At 34.5% G+C, this 25,650-nt stretch overlaps 1 protein-coding gene across 1 annotated transcript; it reads right to left on the bottom strand.

Annotated features, from left to right (window-relative positions):
• Positions 1–3,002: 3,002 nt before the first annotated feature.
• LOC149798132 (ubiquitin-fold modifier 1) lies at positions 3,003–24,286 on the bottom strand. The gene is made up of 5 exons (XM_089963224.1): positions 24,268–24,286; positions 13,491–13,547; positions 9,693–9,750; positions 9,353–9,425; positions 3,003–6,565 (listed from the first exon to the last, which is right to left on the bottom strand). Coding segments are annotated over exons 1-5 (267 nt in total). The 5' UTR covers positions 24,270–24,286; the 3' UTR covers positions 3,003–6,488.
• Positions 24,287–25,650: the final 1,364 nt, after the last annotated feature.

Raw genomic sequence — 25,650 nt, 5'->3', positions numbered from 1 at the left:
GTAGAACACGGTTGTTCCACACATTAGGGGTTGAAGATCATTTGAAGATCGAATGGAGTAGGTCACATGTTCTGTAAATGACGGTCAAATCAAGTCTTGAAGATATGCAGGAGTTGGTCCGTGGTAAATTTCAAATAACTGAAGCAGTTTACGCTTGTAATAGCAAAAGTTTAGGCTTTCCCAGCTTCTTTCCTTGTCAGCAAATATTCTGATTCATGATTCTATATTTTCTCCAATAACCAAGATGAAAATTGAAAAATAATGGTCCCAAAATGGACCCTTGGGGGACGCCATCATTAACATTTGAGGATCTAGAATTTGACAGTAAATAATTTTCAAGCCAAAATAACAGTGCCAATGTTGTCAAAAGCCTTACTAATAGCAAAGAAAATGGTCCTAATCTCCTTTCCTTGGTCTAGCACAGAACAAATTGTATTATAAATATGTTTATAAATGCGCTGTCAAATTACCTGTTAAAAAACCTGACTGTGTGAAATTATATCATGTTGAACAATTGTTTAAATATTTATATACACACTTTTCAAAACCTTTAATCATATGAAAGATATAGGATGATAGTTTGACAATGATTGTAGGACGATAGTTTGACACTATTTTTTTTTAGGATGATAGTTTGACAATGGTTTTAAAGCCTTTCTTATGCACAGGCACTATGTTTGATCTGGAAACACTGAAGTTTGCAAGTAGCTATTGAATTAGCAGCATAGTGTGTATTTAATTGACTGTGTGATTTGTTTGCAGCAATTTAGGGTTAAGTAAGTCAAGGCCACATGCTTCTGGTGGATTTAAACCAACTAAGACAGTATAAACATCATCCTTGGTTATTTTAATCTCATCAAGTGGAGGATATGTTCAATTTCATTGAGACAATTCGTGAATTTGAGGTAAAATTTCAGTTTGTATAGTTGACTGCTGACAAAAGAAATTGTTGAAATTTGTACCTTTTCTTCGTTCTCACCTATAACTTTGTCATTCACAAAAAAAATTGTATTTCTTTTTTTTACTTTCCTTGAATTTCTCTACTTAGCTTCCACCAGTCTTTTGGGTTTCCATGTGAATACCTGATTCTTTTCATCAATGTTGTAATAATTACATTTAGACATCCTAAACTTGTTAATAACCATGTTTCTCTTTTGCCTATATAGAAACATTTGCTTGGGATTTTGTGTACGTTTCGATTGGTCATACAATTGTTTTCTCTGTCTTATAAGTTTCCTGATTTCATTATGAATCCAAGATGGATCGTTATTGTGAATAATAACATGCTTGTGTGGTACGTATTTCCTTATGCATCCAGGATGACGTTTATAAAATTCTTGACATGGACATCAACATTTTCATTAATCATACTGTCCCAAGCGAAAGACGTATTGAATTCAGAAGAGCTTAATCCTCTTGGTCATATAACCAGATTTCTTTTATAACACAGTAATTTTGAGATGGTGAATTTAAGGGTAGCATGAATATGACAGTGGTAATGAACGCCTTCAGCACGAAATGGGTGCAAAACGTTGTCAGAGTATACTAAGTCAGGGCTCGATACCTAAATAAGCTTAATCATGGTCTCAGAATGCTCTGTAAAATCTGTTATTAACTGGTGGAGCTTACTTGACTGGCACAACAATGAAAGTTTGTTATTTGGAAGGAGGCAGTTTTCATTAAAATCTCCCATTAAAATTATATTGTCAGGGATAGTGGATTGGGCTCTCTCTATACTTAATTCAAGACGCTCCTAAACAGATACATCACAACTGGACAGTCTGTATATTCCTACTATTAACAATTTCTTCCCTTTAATATATATTTCTGTCCAATTGCATTCAAGGTCAGGAATGCTAAGCTACACTATAAAATTTAATAACTAACACTCTAGTGTAAAGCAAACCTTACGCGTCTCTACATTGTGCAAAATCAGATACGTACCCAGAGGTGCATGGCATTTTACTACACATCACTTTTTTAAACATGTAGTTAGATACGAGTATCTCAAGGTGCGTGTGAGTGCTTTGCATGATATTTGTGTAATGCGTGTGAGTGCTTTGCATATTTGTGTAATGCGTGTAAGTGCTTTGCATAATATTTGTGTAATGCGTGAGTGCTTTGCATATTTGTGTAATGCGTGAGTGCTTTGCATATTTGTGTAATGCGTGTGAGTGCTTTGCATTATAATAATGCATGTGAGTGCTTTGCATGATATTTGTGTAATGCATGTGAGTGCTTTGCATGATAATATTTGTGTAATGCGTGTGAGTGCTTTGCATAATAATATTTGTGTAATGCATAGTCATATAAGCTGTGAAATTTTACTTAAAAATAGAATTAAATCCATATTAAAATTTTATCAATGCACATTAGGGGTGTACAGATCCAATTTGAAAGATGGTTAAAACAAATGAATGCATCCATTATATGCTTTCTAAAAAGACCTGAAGACACCTATTGAAGACACCTATTTAATCTAGACAGCAAGATTGAATCTATGTCCATTGTAACTAAGGTCAAGAAAGACCTCTCTTTTATCATTAGCGACAGCCAGAAGTTATGTCTAGCACTGGGGCATCATGCCGCAGACATGTAGAATGATGTCCCACCCAGTCATATTATCCTGACACCAGGCTGACCAGTCCTAACACTAACCTTTTTATGCTGAGCACATAGCGAAGCAGCTGTTAGTACCATTTTTATATTTGGTATGACTTAGCTGGGGTTTGAACCTGTGACCTCCTGCATCCAAGACGGATGCTCTAACCACTAGGTCACCGGAGCAATCGGCCTGCAACAGTACAAGGCCTTTGGGCAGAACATCAAGATAACTAAAAAGTGTCTTTCTAAGTGTGAAAACAATTAAGAAACTCCAAACTGTGTCTCTTATTAAAAACTCTGAGAGCTATGTATTAAAAGGGTTTTAAAGTCGCTGTCTTGACTCCAAACATATTTTTGTGCTTTTGAGCCACAAAACTATCAAACAACAAACACAATAATTTAAAATAAATTTTTATTTCAATAAATTATAACTACTGCTAGTGTGCCCTCTGCATCAGATGAAAAAGAGGTAAATATAACAATGTATGTCTAAAAAATGTAATTGCACAAAAATCTGTTGTCCATCCAAGACCAGGCTCTGATACTAGTTTCCTTTAAATTTAGTTTATATGTAAGGCAATCATTTCAGACCATTTACAGGTATTACTATTTCCAAAAATGGGGATGACAACCATCAAGTATACTAATATTTTAAATAACTAGCCAACTGGCTAATGGCTAAAAGAAAAGAAGTAAAAACAAATGTTCCCAGATAAAGATTAACTTTTAACTGATCCCCAAGTCACTCAGTTGAAATGAGATTTTACAACTGCTTTTATTTGTTGTGCCAAAGTAAGTGAAAAATGAAGACCTGATTTTTATCTGACTGAATTTACATAAATCCTAATGCTGCCTTTCCTTGCCAAAATATATTACATCCTTGCCAAAACATATTAAATCCTTGCCAAAATACATTAAATCAAGATAAAGACACATCATGATTTGGAGACTCTTCTAATCTTTAAGAATATTTTATAAAAATGTGAATCACATTCTGGGATAATATATGAATAGGCAATGTGAGTTATAATACGCAAAAACTTTGGTGATTTCCAGTACAGTACTTGTCAATCAGCATGAACATACGAGCAAGGACATCATGGGACATGCAACTGTACAACAGTGACCAATAATTTGATTGGAAAAGCCAAGTGTACAGCATGTGCACTCACTGTCCGAGTGTCAATATCAGACCATCTGTAAAACCTGTTTTACCTTAAAGAAATCTCAGACCAAATCAAACATTAAAATGATAGTAAGAACACAGTACATGTTTACAGCCTGATGAAAAGCATGTTTTAAAACAGATCATTTGTTCTGGTAAGCAATCAGGATGCCACAAAAAGGTTTTTAATGCCTTTCCTGCTTAGAGGTCAGTAGAAAAGATAACCCACCTGACCTGCCAAAGTCATTACAAATGTAAAATAACATTAACATACGTTATCAATTTTACATCCAGTGATCTTGAACTTTGATCTTTTGATCCGAGACTCATTAACAAGCTGCCCTTCCTGAAAATGCAATGCAATTATGAAGTTTATAAAATCTGGAAGCAAGAAAGTTGAAGAAAAATGATTCATCATATGGCAACCAAAATGGCAAATTTTAGTTCCTGTGACCTTGACCATTCACCTCTGGCTTTGAAAATGTATAGGGAGGTGTATCTGCCCAACTGTAGACTATCTATGAAGTATGATGAAACCTGGATCCCAGAAAAATCATATAATGAGCAGAAACAAAAAAAAGTAATATAGAATCCAGTAACATTGACCTTTCAATACTTGAATTAACAGGAAGCTGCCCTGCCAAGTGTAGTTGATTAGTTCAAGGAAATTTTATGTACAAATCAAAATGGAAAATCATATTCAGCACCAGTGACCCTGACCCTGGATCCAGCAACATCAAAATAAGTATGTTTCTGACTATACCCATGTGTGAGCCACATATTTGATTTGAGAAAAAACAGACCACAGGAATCTCAAGCTAAATGAAAATATATTTATCAAATTAGTTTTTATCACTCTACATTATCTCACCTTCCTACTCAAGTAGAAATGTATTCCTTTTCATTCCGAGTCAAATAGGTTTTAGTATATTTATTGATACAACCTCCTAATAATTGATTCATTGATTTCTGTGTCTATTTATGTCCAGATCCAACAGGATTGCAACTGTACACATCAGTTACGCCATATATTCAAACTGATTATTAACTCTGTGGATAGCAATACCGAGAATCATGCACAGAGTCATACAACTATCCCCCTCACTTGGCTACACCATGATTTCATTTGCAGGATCATTGTGACAATATGTTCTGTATTTCTCTCTAATGCATTTTTCTTCACTGTCTTTTATTAGCTACACATGTAATTATTAATATCGTAAATCAAAGTGCTTACTGTTTTTGTAAAACAGGATATAACCAACTTTTAACTCGACCGTAGACAAGTGATTATGCATGCAGTAAATTTCTTGCAGTTGAACAGAACTACCATTTATAGTCATGAAAACAATACAGATCCTGATTTGCATTTGCATTATGGGGCAGAAGATGACCTGTGTTGATTGTTCTATTGATTGGTCCTAACAAACTGTACAGACCGTACAGACCCAGATCTGGCATCATGATGCAATGGCAGATCTAGATCAGTGCAGTTTGTAGTTGTATTTAACTTGTAAGGGATCATATATCATATCACTCTCAGGCCCTCGTCAATAGTTCTTTCACCTCAGTTTTGTTGTACTGTTCAACCAGATAAAGATAGTACATTTCTTTTATTTGTTACTTCAGTTTTATATTTTCCCATACAGCTTTGTATGTATACAGAGATACTTTCAGCCATGAACTGACCCAAAATATGCACTTTCCATGCATGAAACAATGAAATAATTGCATGAAATGTTATGGGTTCCAACTGAGTATTATTTTACATTGATAAATACTATTCTACAGTATTATTCAACCCTTCATGGGCCTGTTTTTAATTACAGAGGAATCCGAAAAGCAACTGAAAGGAAAGGAAGATTTGTTGCAGAACAATTCACTTTTAGATGAATAATGATTTATTCTTTTTCTGTATTGTAAAGATAAGAAAACAAAATACACAGAAAGTATAAAGCAAAAGGTCAATGCCCAAATAAAGTGACTAACTGAACATCTCACTGTAATAACAGCCCTTGCTAGAAAATATTACACGTAAATGTTGGCTGAGTCAAACTGTTAGCTGCTGGCTGACATTTACAAAATATACAATGTGTCTGAAACTTTTGCTGAGTTTTGTGTTGGTCCAAAAACATTCTGCAGGAACGGCAGTTGTATTTCTTGTTGATCCCTGACAATTACGCTTCTGTTAAAAAATAAACATACAATAGTGCAAATGATTCAAGTTTTGCTTTACTGTCAAGTCAAAGATCCATACACTGTCATTTTAATGGCATTATTAAAGAAAAAACTGTAATTTATTCATTTCCTCTATCAAAATATTCATTTTCTGTGTTGACAGGTTTTGATTTTCATATCATAAAATCAGTTTCTTTGACTATATGGTGTAATAGTTTTTTCTTCCTTTCAATAAAACATTCATTAAAAATGCTATACATTTTGTAAAGAAAATAATAAATACAAATGATACCACAGTGACAAAATATTCCATTTATAACTGTACTTGCGAACACAACTACACCATATGTGTAAAGCTAGATGTTGTTTATGTTACATCAGTATCAATTTATTCCTCCAACGAAAATGGGAAATCATCAAGGGTCTACCAATTCTTCACAATGGAGGAGAAACATTGAACATGATATTACAAGCAAGAAAAGTTTGATTCCTTAGCCATATCTCATAACTGATGAAAAGTAATTCCTAAAAACCACAGTCGTCATTCTATACAATAGCTTCCAACTCTGTCTCGGGGTATAATTCTCAATTCCGAACCATGTTTCAAAAAGACATTTCCTGGAAGAAGAAAAAATAAAAAAATAAAATATTAATATTGGTACAGTGAAAGTAAAATTTTCTGTAATTTCATTATTTACTAATTATGTAGGGATTTCTTTAGCATCCATGGATGCCCTAATATAAATGTGCTCCAATTCCAATTTAAAATATTTCAAAATCATGGGCAGTTTCTCATTTAAGCAATTTACTCCTAAAAACTGTACTTGCTATTCATACAATTTTGTCCCCAAATGAAGGATCCAGGCCCCATTTCAAATCAAAGTAGAAAAGCCCGGTGGTTCAGAAGTCTAATGCAATAAAAAATTAACAAAATGCTGGCTATACAGAAAAGCAACAAAACCCCAGATTGTTGAGCCAACATTTTATTTAGCAAAGCAAAAAATTTTAACAATGAAGTTATGGACTTACAGACATTCATACTATTGCAAAAGTGATTGATTTGTTAAACTTCCCTATCTACACATTGGCAGATTGATCAGATATTTCTGCTACACATCTGTGAATTTCATTGGATGCAGCAGCAAGCCACTGCATCCAATCAAAATCAACTTGTTCAAATTTGAACAGCGTTCCTGCATGATCAAGAGAACAGGAACAGACTCGTACATAAGCATTTTTCCACTGCCAGTCTGTGTTTGTACAAACACATCCTCTCCCTCAAATACGTCCGTAATTGCTTCTCTCTGGTATGTAGTCATACTTTCACTGTTAAACTTGCAAAGTATCCTTTTCAAGTTAATTGCCTTTACTATTTCAGGCTAATGTACAAATCACCCCTGTTAAACACTATTATTTAGTTAGCATTAAATAATAATGAAGGCAACTATGTAATTCAATAGAAGTCACTAGGACAAAGCACTGAAATAACTGATCGATCTGTCAAGGTGAAGATAGGGTTAACATATCAGAACCTCAGGTAGCAATGATGACTTAGCAAGTAAGTTCTGTAAACCATCATGTTTACAATGTTCACTCAATATGTGCATGCAGATTTGTGATGATGAATCAGTTGCTTACCAATCATCCACAAGAACACCAATCAAGAGTGTTGTAAACCAAAAAATATCTTCCAGTAAATATAACATTAATGCCCACAGTATTGCAAGTCCATTGTTCTCAAATCATACTGCTTATACGCTAAATATCTCATGTGGTTGATTGTGTTATGAAGGTGGCTTGTTATTTCATGTAGCCAGACTGTGCAATACATAAATGTATTTCATTTCATCAGCAGGATTAGTAAATAAAGAATTTGGCACCAAGATCATGATGGAAATAAATTTTACTGTCCAAAAGAAGGGAAGATAAGAAGGATACATAGTTACTCTAAAGCATACTTAAAATGGAAATGTTTCAATGTGTCTTATAAGTTCTTAAGTTTAATGCACATGGATTTTACTCCAATTTTTAATGGGGCCTAAAAACCAATGAAATTGCGAAAAAGAGAGCTTACACAAGCTAAATTAGTAAATTTGAAGAAAAAAATGCAAAATTAATGACTATATGTCTTCTTGTCAGTTATTTTATGTTAATAGCTTTGAAATTCCATTTTTCATTTTAATTTAATTTTATTTTTAAATACAGAAGGTTAAGATCTGCCTTAGTCAAACTCTCTGATTCTTCCCTGTACACTATGACAAGGACATCCATGTACTCCAGGGCCAGCCTGGCTCTCTAAAATGGATGCAAATATTGTTCATCAAACTGAACAAAAAAACCAGTTCCATGGATGATGGAGTGAGCAGCGCATAGTATGTAAGATAATGAACCCAAAGACTTCATTTTGGATCTTGCTCTACAGATATACACATGCAATGCATATAAAGCAGTCTTTAAGGACTGTGGTCAAGCAATCACTATCATTATTTAGACTTGTGTTACGGAACTTGCCAGAAAATAACCGTGATTAACAGATTTTTTTTCCCATATATAATAATTAAAACTCAATTTTTGCTAAAAAATTAAATAAGAGGCAACATTTTTCTATTTTACTTCACATAAAAATCTCTAATACAGCTTGCCAAAACAAGGCAACAACTGGGAAAATATGCACATTTTGTGGAAGGTGAATGGGGCCAAAACTCAACTACCAGATCCCTGGCACATTTTACAGATTATGGTCATGTGAACAATCATGAAAGCTAAATCATCTGGCCTTAGGTGGCTCAAATTAAAGCATTACGTGTGAGGAATTACATATATTATATCATGATTTACGTAATTAACACAAATGTGCACCTGATTTGATTTTCAAAACAACCCAATGTACATGTATACTCTCAATTTTGACCATTACAAGATCAAGTACCAGCAATTAAAAATGTAAGTGGGACTACTGTCAATCATAGAAGAATATGAATTTATTGTGCAAAGTACTCACTGAAATTAAATTTACGACACAGGTAAAATAATATCTATTTTTTGTGATCTGTGGAGAATGAAATATCAAATCTGACTCATTTTATCAATTTCATATCTTGAGCCCAAATGTGATAATTGTATTATCAGATGACAAACAAAATACCAATTCAATGTGATAAAACCACAGAATAGTGCAGTGAAATAACTCTGAAATATATCTGGATGCCTCATCTGCTAAGCTTATGCTTTACATGTTGTTATGATGTCATTTGCGATCTCGTGACATATTATTGTATGTTTTACATATAGAAATATTATGATATGGGTATGTTAGTTAAAAATACAATGCACATATGTAATAAAATACTTTTTTTTACATGTCAAGTTACATATTGTGCTCAAAATGGGGTTATCTACCCTTACCTGCACTTTGTGCTGGATTGATTCCAATGCCATCATTAGTGATAATTGCACTGGTTGCAGCTGGAACTTTGAACTGAAAACAATATAACGGAATTTTTTCAACAACTGATTTCGAATCAAGTTTATATAATTTTATATATTTATAATTCAAATAGTACTAATGTCATTGTCATCACTATTATCACTCCAAAGTATGAACTCTTACTAAATATTCATGACGTTCAGCATTAACTCTTAAAATGTGGTAACAGTTCTAGTACTTTAAGTTGATATTATAGTTTATACTGCAGCAAACTTTTCAAGGTCATTAAAACATTATTTTACACTTCTATAAACTTACTTCTTCTGCTGCAAACTTCAGCACAGCTGTGAAAGGTGTTGCTTCGGGTACACTTAATCTGTAAACGAACGAACAAGGCATTTCTGTGAACAAAACTGTCTGACTGTTTGGTTTTGTGGTCATAACATTATTTTCAGGCCAAGATAGGTCATACGTAGTAGCCAGTATATTTGTCAGAGAAAGAACCATAGTAAGAACCACTGACCCATGAGAAGATACTTGCAAGTGCCATAGACAACTCAGCAACCCAGCTCCACCCCAACCACCCCCTGCCTAAAATAAGAAATCATTCAATCCTTCTAAATATTCTTAACTAGAAACAATTCATCTTTCCAAATCAAAATAATAACTCAATTTCAAGCCTGGAATTATTAACTCTGGCAAACTGTTCAAAATCTGAGTACCAATTATTCTTCTCTATACAGTTTTAGGTTCTTTCTCATTCTGCATCATTCGAATTAAGTTATCCATCTTTAAGTAAAGATTTTCTTTATAATAATGGATATCTGATATGTTTAACGACTAATATATCATAAATTGATAGCATTCTGTATATTCTTTTCATTCTGGATTTTACTCTGATTTGCTTTCATTATGTAAAGCATTTTCTTTGTAATTCTCTTCATAGTAGGTGTACTGACAGGAAAAAACTTGCTGCAATATTTTGCTTTTCTTTTTTGCAATATGGCATATCTGTGTTATAATGTGTTCATCACTGACAGCATTTAAGCTTCAAATGTTAACTTTGCATTTTATGTACAGAAATAATAAGCAATTTCCTTACATGTAATAAAATCTTCCCATGATGCTGGGAATCAGAAGTAACAAATTCCATTAATACAGTTCAATTAATACATTATTACCCATTTATATCAATATCCTCTGGACCAAGATAATCTTTTTGATAAAAACAAATGTCAAGATAAGGTGGTGGGGCTTAAAAAAACTCAAATTTCACATACAAGTGAAATTAGTAGTAGATGACTGTTGTCAGCGAGTAGGATTTAAACTGAAAGAAAATAAACAATTGGAAATGTTTTTTAAATAAAGACTAAACAAGTCAGAAAGAAATATACCTGTACATTGTACAATGACAACTTATATTTGTGTAGTACAATCCATAATGCATCACATACTGTACATGTATATGAAAAATCCATGAATTTGGGTATAGGTCACATGTTAGAAAATTTGTGCATCAGTCACATCCCATTAGAAAACACAAATAAGACATATGTAAAAAAAATGTTGACGTATATGTTTAGCTTGACATAGACATAAAGAATAATAAATCTGGTAGTAACACAACAACACAAGCCCTGGGATTTGCATTTCATCAACATAGGCAGCTTGTCTATATAAGTAATGTCTACATAAATGGGATGGACTAAAACATAGTAAATTAGTTGTTGTTCTAGGGTTTAACGCCATTTTTCAGTACAAGATGGGCTATACATGGCGGCCAGTATAACTGGTGGCGGAAGAACCCTGGAAAACCCAGGGAAGAACTGACCCACGAGAAGCTACTGGCAGGCTTTCCCATGTACCCATACTAGCCAAGCCTTGGACTTGAACCCTCGCAGAAAGAGGTGAGATGGCAGTGATCCAGAACGGTGAGCACTTTAGACCACTCAGCCACTCGGGGCCCCTAGTAAATTAGTAAGATTACTGATCCCAAACCTTTGTTAGTTTCAACCTGATACATATTAACAGTAAATTTGTGGCAAAAAAATACAACTTGATCATTGATCACTGATGAAAACCCTGTGTTTTGTTCCTGTTGTTGCTTTGGGGTTAATGTCATTTTTCAGTGCATGTTAGGGTTAACATGTCAGCCAGTATTACTGGTGAAGGATGTACCTGTGGTGATGAACACTAATGACACTTGCATTAATTCAAAACCGTTTGCATTACCTTCAAACAATTTACAAAGTAAAGTTATGTTTTTGTCTGGCTTTATTTATCCTAATGTCTTTTCTCTAATCCATTCAAATTCTCACAAAAGAAATGGACTTGTTTTCAAGTTTTATTGGCCTACATTTCAGTTGGCTGGAAAGAATGAAAGCCAGGAATGCCAAAATCGGGTTAAGTTAAAATATTATTCTTTAACAAAAGGAATAAAAATATATTATGCCTACTGGAACTGTAAGCAATGTTTCGTTCAAGAAACATATCCCCCACATGAACCTACTTAAATATACTTCGGCATACCTCGACTACCCTTCTCGTGGGTCAGTGGTTCTTCCCTGGGTTTTCCAGGGTTCTTCCTCCACCAGTTATACTGGCCGCCATGTATAGCCTATCTTGTGCTGAAAAATGGCGTTAAACCCGAGAACAACAACAACAACAACCTCGACTACCGCCGCATTGCAACAAATTCAAACATACATCAATGGAACATGAAAATGCATCCATTTGCTAGTGCCATACTTTCATTCCGCCAGGATAAAGACAACTCAGTAAGTATATTAATTACACATAAATTAGTGGCAGAGTGTCAATATAAGCTGCCAAGTGTGTGAGATATTCCTGAAAGTTTGACTACTCATTCCAATGTTAACCAACATTGGAATATGCTATGCAAGGCTGTTATTTGGATAGCAAGACAAAGCATTAAAACAAAAACATGTGCTATGTTGAACAGACATTTTGATTTTTAAAAAAAAAAACTTTTCTACGTCATTACTGGTTGCCAGTTGTGTGTGATATTTCTTCAAATCTGACTTTCATTACATTGTTAGTCAACATCACAATCCGCTACACAGCGCTGTTAGTTAGGCGGTAAGACCCATCACACCCCACAACAAAGATATCGGGTGATGTGTCTTACGTTGTAGGACTAAAGTCTGATAATATAAACCCATTTGTTTGTACCCCCCTACCTATTTAAACAATGGAAACCTTTAATGTGATAAAAAGTGCAAGGAACTTAGTCAATTCATTCACTGATTTATAGTTTCTAACCTGACTCTGAGTAGAGTAGCCCTAACACCGTCATCGTATGCACGTTTCATGTTTAATGGAAGTGTTCAGAATAATAGACCGACATGCTCGGATGAATTTCCAGTTTCTGGACAAGTCCATTTTCAGCAAAGGGGTGTATCATGACTACAGATGTACATAAATAAGTCATCTGCTTCCATATTTACAATGTCGAATCAAGCAAAGGAAAATAATGACAACTACAAATTTGCTTTTCATGTGGATTTAACAAGAGGTTTAATTTTTATGTTCATATATGCTGAGGGATATAATTCCAAATTCTCAACGTTATGTAATTTATGCAATTATTCAGCAGTTACCAAACAGGATGAACTACGTCATTATGTTGTCTGATGGAAATAAACTAGCCTATAGTGTACGCAATATGGCGCCGTGTTAGTATGGAAAGTCCGTTAAGCATGAAATGGTGCAGGGGATGCCAGCATTAGTGCCGTTCTGGTCACAGTCAGGTTATAAATTATAAATCAATGATTCAATTGACTTAGTTCTGTGCACTTTTTATCACATTAAACGTTCTCATTTTTTAAATCGGTAGGGGGGTACAAACAAACTGGGATGTAGAGTCAGACTATATTATTATCACATGTGTCGGATGTTTCATCGATAAAGTACGATGAAATCTCTGAAAACACGAAATCACCTTACCGGTACAATATATTAGTGTTAATTTATAGTACCGATAAGGTGATTCGTGATGTCAGAGATTTCATCGTACATTACTGATGAAACGTCAGACTCATATGGTATTTACGATATCAGGGAGATTTAAACTTATTTTAACAGTTGTTTACTTACACCTTGTATGGTAATTTAGGGTCGGAAGTCAGCGTGATCTTGAAAGTTACTTTCGACCTGTAAAGAAAAAAAATGTTTAAACATTTAATTCACATAGTCAAATAAATGAAAAAATTATATGAAAAGGCTTCAATATGTTGCTCACATTTTACACTGTACACGCAATATGCGGAAGTACTCCGAATGAAGATGGCAATTCCTTAACAAATATTAAAACCCGTTACGGAAACTAACGCCATTGACCCGAATATCCGGTACGATACTTCAGTGTTCTTAATGTTATTAACGATGAATACAATGACGAGAACATTTGTTCCCAAAGAGGGCGATTTTTAAATCCCAAAGTGATTTGTATCATGTTGAGAGGACAAAATCTTGTAGGATATTTTACCATGCTGTACTTTTCTACAAATGTTCGAAATAGCGTCACCTCCAACACACACACACACACACACACACACACACACACACACACAACGAGATAGTGATTCTACTGAAACTAAAATAAAACAAAAAGGAGGCCATCCATATATCACGTCACGCAATTTTGGGCGATTTTTAGGCACCCCACCCCCACCCCCCGCTCCTCGTCACATCTAGTTCAAAAACTCAGACCCCCTCATATATGACGTCACAAAGCTTTGGCATCCCACCATAACATTTTCAAAAATAAAATTCGTTTGAAATCACTGTGTATAGAAAAATACACAACAATCCAACACTGCGTTCTGAATTATTTCATACTTAGAAATATATTGATCAATCCGGGTTTAGTCCTCTGGAAACATATACCAAAGAGAAAAAATATGGAGAAAAATAAACCTTGAAATCCAAGGAATAAAGTTATAAGCATCTAATCTCATTAGATTATTTCTCAATGTTCTCTTCCTCCCATGTTTATACTGCGACGCTACGTGCTTGACTTTTTCTCTGATAGATGGCGATGTTGTTTTTATGACATCACATTTTTTCACTCCACCCACCATCTCCATTATCGTCACACATCTCCCCATCCCCACACCGTACGTAACGGCATATGTGGACTGCCCCTAAGTAATTTAGTTCGATTTCAAAATTTAAGGGGGTTTTAACGCATTTTAAGCATTACTTAGTATGAAGCAAATCGAAGTACTTGACTAGTTGAATTTAATTTTTAACGATAGCCGACTACATTCAGTAAGTTGCTGAAATACTCTGCTGTGCGCTAATATGAAACGTGTGAAGGCCAATGTAAGCGATCTTAGCTTCTGGAATATCATATGGGTAAACCCAATAGACTGACATTTTGCCGCGTGAGACGTCACCACAGAGTGAAGGACTACTCGGAGACCAACAAGTTAGAAATGATCCCTTCCACCTTACCTTATGCTATTTTCTGACATTACTGGTCAAGGCGGAGAGTGACCATGTAACGATAAATTTAGTGACGGACAGTCTACATACATGAAACGGCAGTTACCATATGCTCAAGAACGCGTGAACTCAAATGTGGGCGATATTCGGAGAGGAGTCGGTAATAAACTATGAATGTTTGTAAAACTTCGATACAATTATACGCAATTGAAATTTGTATAAACTGTGTATGAAAATACATAATATATGAGAAACACATGGATAAACTAAAAATCTTATATCGAAATATGAAGCATCTCTATATCAGGTTTTTCCCTTTTTTATTTTATTAAATATATTCTGACGTTAGTCATAGTCTGTTGATTAAATCCTAAATGTTCATGATCGATAGTAAATGGATTCGAGTTTCCTTTTCCATGCTAGGTTTATTCGATGTAACTGAATCTATTTATTGTGAGCAGCATTAGGTTCTAAGGGTCCGACAGTCCTGAAATAAATCTGATATGGAATCTTTTGCGTCACAACCAAGAATATAAGTTAATCATTTTTAATATTGGCAGAGAACAATGTATTGGTCTACCGAGAGGTTTAAAAATGATAAAAGCAGAATAAATAAATTGAAATTAAACTCTTATAATATCAGTTCTGAAGTCATGTACTAAAACTGCTTTTGATTTACTTCATGGGCGTCCGCAGAAATTTTCAAACTATACTCTGGGGATGGGGGCAAAGTCCATAATCAAAGTGTTATAATTATATACTGCACAATGGACTTTTACAAATGCGGACGCCTGTGGTTCGCTTCTTTTTACCTCTATTTTTCCATATCATGTAAGTTAAGAATATTTATTTTTATCGTCAAGAATTTTCACAAGCCAGTCAGACATTCTTCAGGTAGTAGTAGAAAAGGAGCTTTATGTACACAGATCAATAATTATATATTTCCGTGTTCAAGAGGGTAAAGAATTATGTATTTTTCCATTTAATAGGAGATGACTGATTATATGTTCAAACGTATTTTAAAATATTTGGGAGGTTTTAACATTAAAATCATATTTGTTTAAAACAATTAATATGCTGTTCTATCTTTGTGTGTGTGTATATATATATATATATATATATATATATATATATATATATATACACACACACATATATATATACACACACATATATATATATACATATACATATATATATATATATATATATATATATATATATATATATATATATATATATATATATTTAAATTCCCAAAAATATTCAAACATTTTAACAATTTATTTTGGTCAAAACCCTTTACTATATGCTTTTTTCATATATATAGCAGTCCAATATACCTATCTGACCTCACTCAGTGTGTACAACCCATCAAAACGCTTATGCTCCTCTCCCGACATTCGTATTCTCATTGTTTCCCCTGTTAAAACGACGTCATACGGACAACGTTCTTTTGCACCACGGTCCAGCTGAGTAGAATGAATTGATCAAAACATCAACCAATATAAACACATGGCCACAGATGAGTTAAAACAGACGTGTATCTTCGAATCAGTGAAACAAGTAGTTAGATTTATGGAAATGGGTATGGGAGGATTATATTTTTCTAAACGGCTGCAGATGTTATAATTTCAAATAACGCCAATTTCTTTAATATAGACATTTTAATTTTTGTCAGTTAGTTGTGATTTGGTTTGAACCATTAAATTGCAGGAAAATCGTTGGCGAACAGAGTCCCGCCCCGGACCTCGCTGCACTCCCAAATCCCCTAACCATCTCCCGGTTTCGGCCCTTTGGGCCATCATTGTTGCCCTGGGCGTCATTTACCCTTAGTACGCCACTACAGTGATATCATTCAATAGTGCTCGTTAAAACATCGCCTATTTAGATTACAAAACAGACTAAAAGACTTAATAATCTTACTTCCTTAACTACTGTCAGCATGTTTTTTGTGTTGTAATTTCATGGTGTTTGTTTGTGTATATTTGTCGTTGTATATGTTTGTATGTGTTACCTAATATTGTTAAGTGCTTAGAGCTTCTAAAGATTAGGTGCTGTACTAAGTCCACATTATTGTTATTAGTATTATTAGTAGTAGTAGTAGTAGAAGTTGTAGTAGTAGTAGTAGCAGTAGTAGTAGTTCAGCAGATCATTTTGCTACCGTATGCTTCCAGTAGGTTTATCTGAATCACATTCTGTTTCCTGTCGTCTGCTTGGTTGATACTTTTTATTCGTCTTCCTTATGGTGCTACATATAGCCCATGGAATATTTGTAGAATTTCGGGTTCCAACAATGATTTAAGAGGTGGGTTTTTTTCAGAAGCTTTGATACCATTTTTGGGGGGTGCTAATTATTAGAATGCCATTACTCTGCACACACCCAGATTCCTTAGCACAAACTGTATATCTTAGTTTATTTCATTTACTTTTTTATTGCTTGAGTCATTTCATGTAAATCGCAATTATAACAGAAAAGTCGTGTTTTGGTTAGTATATATTTTTGACAAGTTTTATATCAAGAATAAAAACAACTCCCGTGTGTACAAGAGCCATATTTGACCACAACTAATCATACCTCTCACACCAATACCAGGAAAATAATAAGATAGAATTCTAGACAGTGAAAACTCTAAATATGAAAAGCTCTAGAGGAGATCGATCGTCTGACGAGACGTCAGCAAGCCGTGAAAGCGTTGGCCAAACTATTAATCCGAAGCATACTCCTGGATCGTTTTCCTTTTAAGGTCTTTACAATCAAGACAGGGGTTCAAGTCTGATTCGGCTTGCCTGATGCGAGGTCCTTTAGGTCCGTAAACCACATGGTTCATAGGGAGATAGAGCGAAAGGTGAGTTATTGCGAATAAGCAATGCTGCCGCAATCAAAATATCACAACATTGGCAGGCGAACTGGGAAGTCCTTCCACGATAGACAAACGCTAAATGTGTTTGTTTTGAAATATACCTGTGACTGACTTCATAAATTTTAATTCGCATTTCTGCAGACTTTGATAAGGTAAATTATAAAAGAACCAATTAAATCGTCTCCTTCTCAATTTATTAATTAACATTAAAAACAGAAATGATCGCTTGTCCATTGAAAACGCGGCATGCGTCTCCCTATTTCATGGTTGCGTTGTACATTTCTTGTTCAGAGTAAATTGCTATACAAAAGAGCTTCGTTAAAAGAAGTTGAACTAGAATCCCTATTTAGCCTGTTATAGATAATTTCACACTGACGTCATCACTGGTATTCAACCAATCATACACCGCTATCTGGCTCATTCGAATAGGTGATTGGCTGTTTTAATCCTTTTATACTTTTGTCTTTGATAGTGAGGAAATTCCTTGCAGCCTGCTCTTTTTGTTTTTAAACAAAATATTTATAACCAATAACATGTTGAAATGTATTCTCAAGATTTTCCCGGATTCATTTTGAGAAATGACGAAATTTTACTCATGTAAAGGCAATACGAAGGATAAGATCTGAGTAGATCAAATATTTTCCCCTACCGTGATAAAGACTCTTTGTAGCCCGTATGTAAAACTTACCAGTATTTTGATTAGAGAAAGAGTACCCTCTTCAAACGACAATGTACACATTGTAAGGATAAAACCATCAAGTGATAACGACTGCTATCTAAGGACGCTCTTTATGTGAACAGCAACATGAGGGCAACTCACACACGATTTACATTTCTTCGTTCGGTTCTGTACAATCGAAACAAACGCCAAATGAAAAATACTTCGTAGAATATATTAATATCCCCGAAACCTGGCATGAATCAGATAAAGTTAAAGAATAAAGAAAGTGTAAAGGCGACAATTATTTGCTCGCCTGACCGAAGACCTTACAGGCATATACCATGTCACTTCATTTGTTGCGCTTAGTCTGTCGTCCGTTGATCAACACTTGTTTACGAACACACAAGAGGGTCAATTTTTGAACAGACTGTGATCCGAGTTGGTATGCGAACTTGGAAAAGGCATTCTTGCACGTGATGACCTGAGCTTCAGAACACTGCAGACGCTTGTTTTTTTTTATTATTATTTTTTATTGTTTTTTTACAGCATGGTGTATAAGGTTGTATTATTGAGATCTTGGATGTGTTTTATTATGAGTAACACGTGAGCGTATCATCGAGGCGTTCATTCTTGTGATTGGCTGAGCTTATGAACACTCCAGAGATTTATTTTTTAGGGTGGCGCTCGACATTTTATAGTCGTGACTGGAATAACAGGACGAAATGTCTGGAGAGGCAGTCTTTCTCGACACATACACACACACACACACTCTCTCTCTCTCTCTCTCTCTCTCTCTCTCTCTCTCTCTCTCTCTCTCTCATGTTTATAGCGTTTGTGGAATGTCAAGATATTAATGTATAGTAACATGAAATTACTTGCCATTTTACCTATGACAGAGAAGCAAGAAAGTAACCTGTGATTATGAATATTGAGGTTCACAGATTTAGGTATTTTCTTCGGGAAAAAAGTGTAATGCAGGTAAATAAGATATCCGTCTTTTTATTATTAGATCACAACGTGCATAGCGTTAAATGGAATTTATCTTTTTAAAAAATGAACTAAATAATACAATGAATAATTTGTAATTTAAGACCTGAATAAGATATCTCAAATATGAATGTAACAAGTAACACTCGAACTTGATAATTAGAGATGCAGCCAATGAATTAACACAGCCCCTTGAATATATGAATATTATATAATTATTTAATAAGGAAACGTTTGACTGACTTAAAGATTAAAATTTCTTTACATAAGTATTTGCAGGAAGTTATATATGGGTTTACTTTTGTAAGAACTTATTTATTATAAATAGTTTGTCCAAGTTTATCAATGTAGTTGAAGATAGCAACTGCTTAGACCTGACTACATTTTGAAATTCTTAAATAGTTGTGGAAAAATAAAGGTTGTTAATTTTTGCCGAATAGGGTTCGACATGCTATAGTAAAAGTAATACAGGTCATGTATGCAGTCAGTACATACTTTTTCAGTGGGGGGGGGGGGCGGGGTAGAATTTAATTACATGTACCTTTAAATCGTAAGTATGCACTTTATTTGGATCCAAATACATCCATATTCATCTGGAAGGTCATTATTTACATGCTCCAAGAAACACCAACATTAAATTCACACAATCAGTACGAAACCTAGGTGTTACTCTGGACAGTACTCTCACATTGCACCAACATCTCATGAACATATGCAAGGCTGCATATCTTGAGTTGAGACGCATCAGCTCCATTCGCAAATATCTTTCAGTTGATGCCACTAAAACAATTGTGTGTTTATTAGTACTTTCAAGAATGGATTATTTTAACTCAATTATGTCTGGTTCATCTCAATATCTACTCCAGAAACTTCAAAAAGTTCAAAACACAGCTGCTCGTATCATACTTAGAGTACCACGATCACAGCACACATGCCCGCTGCTCTGTACCCTACACTAGCTATCCATTCGATTCAGAATCAAACACAAAATTTGTTTTCTGTGCTACGTTTCACTGACGGACTCCAGTCCAACATACCTATCCGACCTCACCCATTTGTGCACACCAGCAAGATACTTATGCTCCTCTTCTGAAAATCGTATACTCATTATTCCCACTATGAAAACAAAGTCATATGGACAGCGTTCTTTTGCATACCAGGGCCAAGCAACATGGAATGAATTGCCCACTGAACTTAGACACAAAGACACAGTGATCCCATTCAAGAGTGCTCTTAAAACTCACTTATTTCGACTGCAAGAACAAACTTAAAGACCTAATAATGTTTCCTACCTTAAATATTTTCAGCATGCTTTTTATGTTTTCTAATTTTATGGTGTTTGTTTTTGTAATCATATCATTATATATGTTTTTTTATGTCATTTGTGTTGTCTAATGTTGTAAAGCGCTTAGAGCTTCTAAAGATTAGGCGCTATACAAAGCCCTCATTATTATTATTATTATTATTATTATAGGGCGACACTCAGTGTTAAAGTATGTCGACATTTTTTGGACGAGGTCAATCTAAAGATGTGGTCCAATACAAACCTGATTGAATGTCGCGTGCTGTAATGACACAATGATGCTAAATACGTTGAAAAAAGATTCTTACTACCCTATGTTGCAAGGATTAGACTCGATGTACTCTTTGTTATTTAAGTTTATTACCTGGATACTATTGTAAACGTCCATAGCGATCAATAATTTTCGTCTGGAAGTTTCCAGGTGACAGTTAAGATGCAGAACAATAATTCAGTAATCAGCACTGGATGGATTTTGGTTAAATTATATTAGCAGTAAATTTTAGAACAACACTTAATATTTAATTTAAGATGAGTAAATGCGCCTTCATGACCATATAGACACACACCTTTGTATTTTTATGTTAAATTGTTTGAAACATTGGTCGTTTATATGCAATCGCACGTAATGTGAATTAACTAATATCATTTTATATATTCAACTTCAGTGCTCAAAAAGATTTAAATTTATATTTTATAAATTAGCTTTTATTTTTAAAAAAGTAACCATGTTTGTCTTTTTTTCACGCTTAAATACTTCAGATTTAATTACTAAGAAAAAAGAAACAAATATCCTTTAAAAAAAAAACAGATTAACGAGAAATCCAAAGCTGATCTTGTTGGATCCGATGGAAAGAATCTAACCCAAACCCTTCTAGATAAGATTCCATCGCCTTAACCACTCAGTCACCCAGATCCCCCTTAGTTGGAATCTCAATGGTTCCCAAGTCGTGACTCCAGGGATGGAACGATAGGGGGTACGGATAGATCCATGGGGGTACGGATATATCCATAAATCATTCTAACAGCCTACCTAGGGTGGAGCTATGGGCAGTTTCGAAGATATAACTTAGGATCTAGACCTCGGAGGGCACAGAGAAACCAAAGGTCCAATGCTGACTTTAATAATGATTGAACCTTTTCATGCCGAGAACGGGATCATATAACCCAGTCTTTTCACTTATCCTTTTACTCTACATTCATCACGTTGAGCATAGTTTTAAATTCAATAAAGTTTGTCTAATATGTAAATGTAATTATCTAATCAATTTTGAATTTTGTATACACTAACTAAATATTTTCTTTATTTGTCACCTACATCTAAAGTTGGCAAAAACTGATCCGTAAAGGTCAGATGAGTGCTATTGCTGTTACGGCCAAACTTTAACTCCCACAGGTGTTTAAACATCCTATTGTTTACAAACTTTTCACCCGCACATGACCTGTATTGAGAAAGCCATAAAAGTCATGAACCGTTCATGCGGTACTGGCAGTAAGTGTATTGTATCAAAAGCAAATACAATCTAGGCAGAAAATTGTTTATTTGACAAGTATGTCTTTTTCTCTTTCATTATCGATATGTATTGTATTTGCATGCACTAAGTTATGCATACACATCATAAACTGTTTTCGTTTTAACTTGCCCTTTTTGTTATGAAGCAACTCCACCAACAAATACAGAAATGCACATGCAGCATATATCCACCTATCCCAATGGGGCATCAAGCTGCAAACTTGTAGCATCATGTCCCACCCAGTTACATTATCCTGATACCAGGCAGACCAGTCCTAACACTAACCTCGTAGTGCTGAGTGCCAAGCGAGGCAGCTGTTAGTACCATTTTTTGTAACTTTTTGGTATGGCTCGGCCGGGGTTCGAAAGCACGAGGAGACGCTCTAACCACTTAGGCCTACGGAACGGTTCGTTTCGTGCTTGCTGTTGTTGTTGTGGGGTTTAACGCCATTTTTCAGCACGATAGGCTATACATGGCGGCCAGTATTAATGGTGGAGGAAGAACCCGGAAAACCCCGGAAAGAACCACCGACCCTTTCGTGCTTGCAAACAAGAGGTCAGGACTGATTGTTGAATGAAGTGGAGATGAATGGGAGGATACAAATTGCTACAGACATCTAAGATGACAACTTTGTAAGAAAATGATGGAAAAATTGAAAACGTATTGGCAAGTTGAGTATACCAATAGAATAACGAATTGTTAAGGCTTCATAAAACAAGTCAATAGGCAAATATTTGAATCAAATAGAAAATAGCAACTAAGTGTTCCAACATCTTTCTTTCCCTTCCAAGTTTCAATACAAATGTAAATTTGCATTGACAAGCTGACATACGTCAGGTGAGCGATATCAGAACCACCTGAACCTCTTGTTTATAAAATAAGCCAGGTTTATAGTTACATGATAAGTTATTTAGATTTTTCTGCATCGACCTCACGCAGGTTTTGTTGAGTCCGATACTAACGACAGTCAAATTATAAGAATACAATACTGCATACTACTGATGTGAGTACTTCCAACTTTCAGTACTGCTTGCTAGCTTACCATGAGTCAATGCTTCATCGTATGTGTTGAAATATCGCAGATCGCGTGGCGTTGCGTCAGCCATTTACATAAAACAAAAAACAAAAAGCATCTGGCAAGAAGCGTATTGTAATTTTCTTCTCGGGTAATCGAGACTGATGTGTATGCTAAAAATGTTGAAGTAATTCTTCAATTCGTGTGTGAGTGCATTATGAGGATAAAACTGGACTAAGATTCAGGATTTGTGAAATTGTAGGAATTAGTAAAATGGTAATGTATTGAAGAGTAATTGCTATCCTCTCTAGGTTAACTTGTCAGTGCTCTTTAAAGTGGAAGCAGAGCACTTTCTATGTAATAAAGGTTCTGGTTTCGATTTCATGTGAAGCATTGTTTATATAGTTGTTACTCACTTTTTTCCTGTCATGTTTACAATTTAATGAATAGACATATTTCAGTTCAATATATTTTCAACAGTTATACAATAATAATTTGCGAAAATGGCAATAGGATCGGATCAGACGTTATTCCAACCCATCTAGTTACCACAAAATTGGCAATGGGATCTAATCAAACGTTATTCCAACCTATCGAGTGACCTCAAGATTGGCAATGGGATCTAATCAAATGTTATATCAAGTGATCTCAAGATTGGCAATGGGATCGGATCAGACGTTATTCCAACCTATCGAATGACCTCAAAAAATTGTCAATGGGATTTAATCAAACGTTATTCCAACCCATCGAGTGATCTAAAAATTGGCAATGGGGTCTAATCAAACGTTCCAACCTGTCGAGCGACCTCTCCTCGTAATACTTAATTACATGTACACCAAAGAGGGAGCAATTACATATTAACATAAACAAAGTGTCTACATTGTTCGAATAAGCATAAATGATATAAATATTCTCTGAAAATAAAGATATTGATAAATAGAAATAGATAGGATGTGGGGAAAAGCAAAGGTATGGAATGTAAGAAAAAGACATAATTTAATAAAACTAATGGAAAAATAAACAAATTATACAATTCAAATGAATGAAAATCTATTTCTTTTTGTAGGAAAAAAAAAAACTTACATAAAGACTTGCGTGAAGACTACATTCTACAGGGCCGGTCAAGAATTGGGTGTATTTATCTATTCCAAGTCTTATCAGCCCATCGTCTGTGAAGGTCGGGAATCTTCAACCAGTTAGAACCTTAGAACCAGTCTTCTCTAGATTATCACGAAAGTTAAATTACGCATTGAAGGAAGACTTAAGGACACTGTATGGTATTCTGATGCTGACCAATGCAATTAATGCGATGAACAAAATTACAATTATAAACACTATAGTTTGACCCAAAATTTTATTTTTAAAAAAATGTGTGAAAGAGTTTCGAACAATGAATCTGAGCTGATTTTTCTTGAATAAAGGTATCATCAAATTAAATGTTCTTCAGATAAAAATGACAATAAATTCAGTTTGAATAATTTCAGAAGACAGTCTGGATGGGTTTTGTAAACGAAAATCACATAACGCTTAGGAAAATCTTATCCTATTCATGTAAAGCTATATTTATTATATCACCCACTGCAATTTGCACAATTTAGAGACGAAAGTTTTAAGAAGAAGAAAATCGATATCACCATATTTTGACCCCAAACCCCCCCCCCCAAAAAAAACGTACAACCTTAGTGACAGGATAAACAAAATGTCTAATCTGGTGACCATGGAAATTTTGTAAGTGTAATTCACTTAAATTTTATATGTCAAGTTTGGGAGTGTATAAAAAATCAAACAATATACATGCATATGCAAAACCAAATTCCACAATCTTGTTTCGGAGCGAGCGAAACTTCATAAGCTATATCTATTTTCAACCTTTGCAACAATGCCAATATTGTCAATAATCTTAATATTTTTAAATTATTTAAATTATGTATAAAACTACACCTCCAAAATCCCACAAAAACAAAAACCATCAATATTAATGGTTGTCTGAGTGATGTTTTCTGTCTTTTTTGGTGTCGCGTGAAATAATAAATAAATTATTTTTGTTTGTTTTTAATTGTACTTTGAGACCAATCTGAATTCCCTAAAGTGACCTTTTTGAGTACACTTTTCGTAAAGATCAGTGCTTTGTTTTACGAGAGACTTCACTGTGGATTGCAATCTACGAATTTCACACAATGGAAACTAAGCGACAATTCATTGCATAATATTTCGTGGAAAGCTGCAAAATGTCCACAGTTTAGCTACTCCAACAATAACAGGTGTCTTTTGCTAAAATTGTATATGTTTCAAATCAGTCAGTTTCTAAAATATATAAGACAAAATTGACGACGATTTTAAATTTTTTTTTATATATAATTTAAAAAACATCTCCGCTCTTTATCCAAATGCAAATTATTTATATCTTCTACGAACACACAATCTTCTTTCTTTTGTAAAATAATTTTGGACAAAAATAGGAAAATT

The sequence above is a fragment of the Sinohyriopsis cumingii genome, chromosome 6 (assembly GCF_028554795.1).
Source record: "Sinohyriopsis cumingii isolate HCF-2022 chromosome 6, ASM2855479v2, whole genome shotgun sequence".
NCBI lineage: Eukaryota > Metazoa > Mollusca > Bivalvia > Unionida > Unionidae > Sinohyriopsis > Sinohyriopsis cumingii.
This window is presented reverse-complemented; position numbering and strand designations above follow the sequence as displayed.

Excerpts from the sequence above, each read along its gene's own strand:
- LOC149798132 (XM_089963224.1), bottom strand. Across the intron at positions 9,751-13,490 it reads CCTAAATTACCATACAAGGT|ATTAAGTGTACCCGAAGCAA; the intron begins GTAAGTAAACAA and ends GTTCGTTTACAG. Across the intron at positions 9,426-9,692 it reads TGAAGTTTGCAGCAGAAGAA|TTCAAAGTTCCAGCTGCAAC; the intron begins GTAAGTTTATAG and ends TATTGTTTTCAG.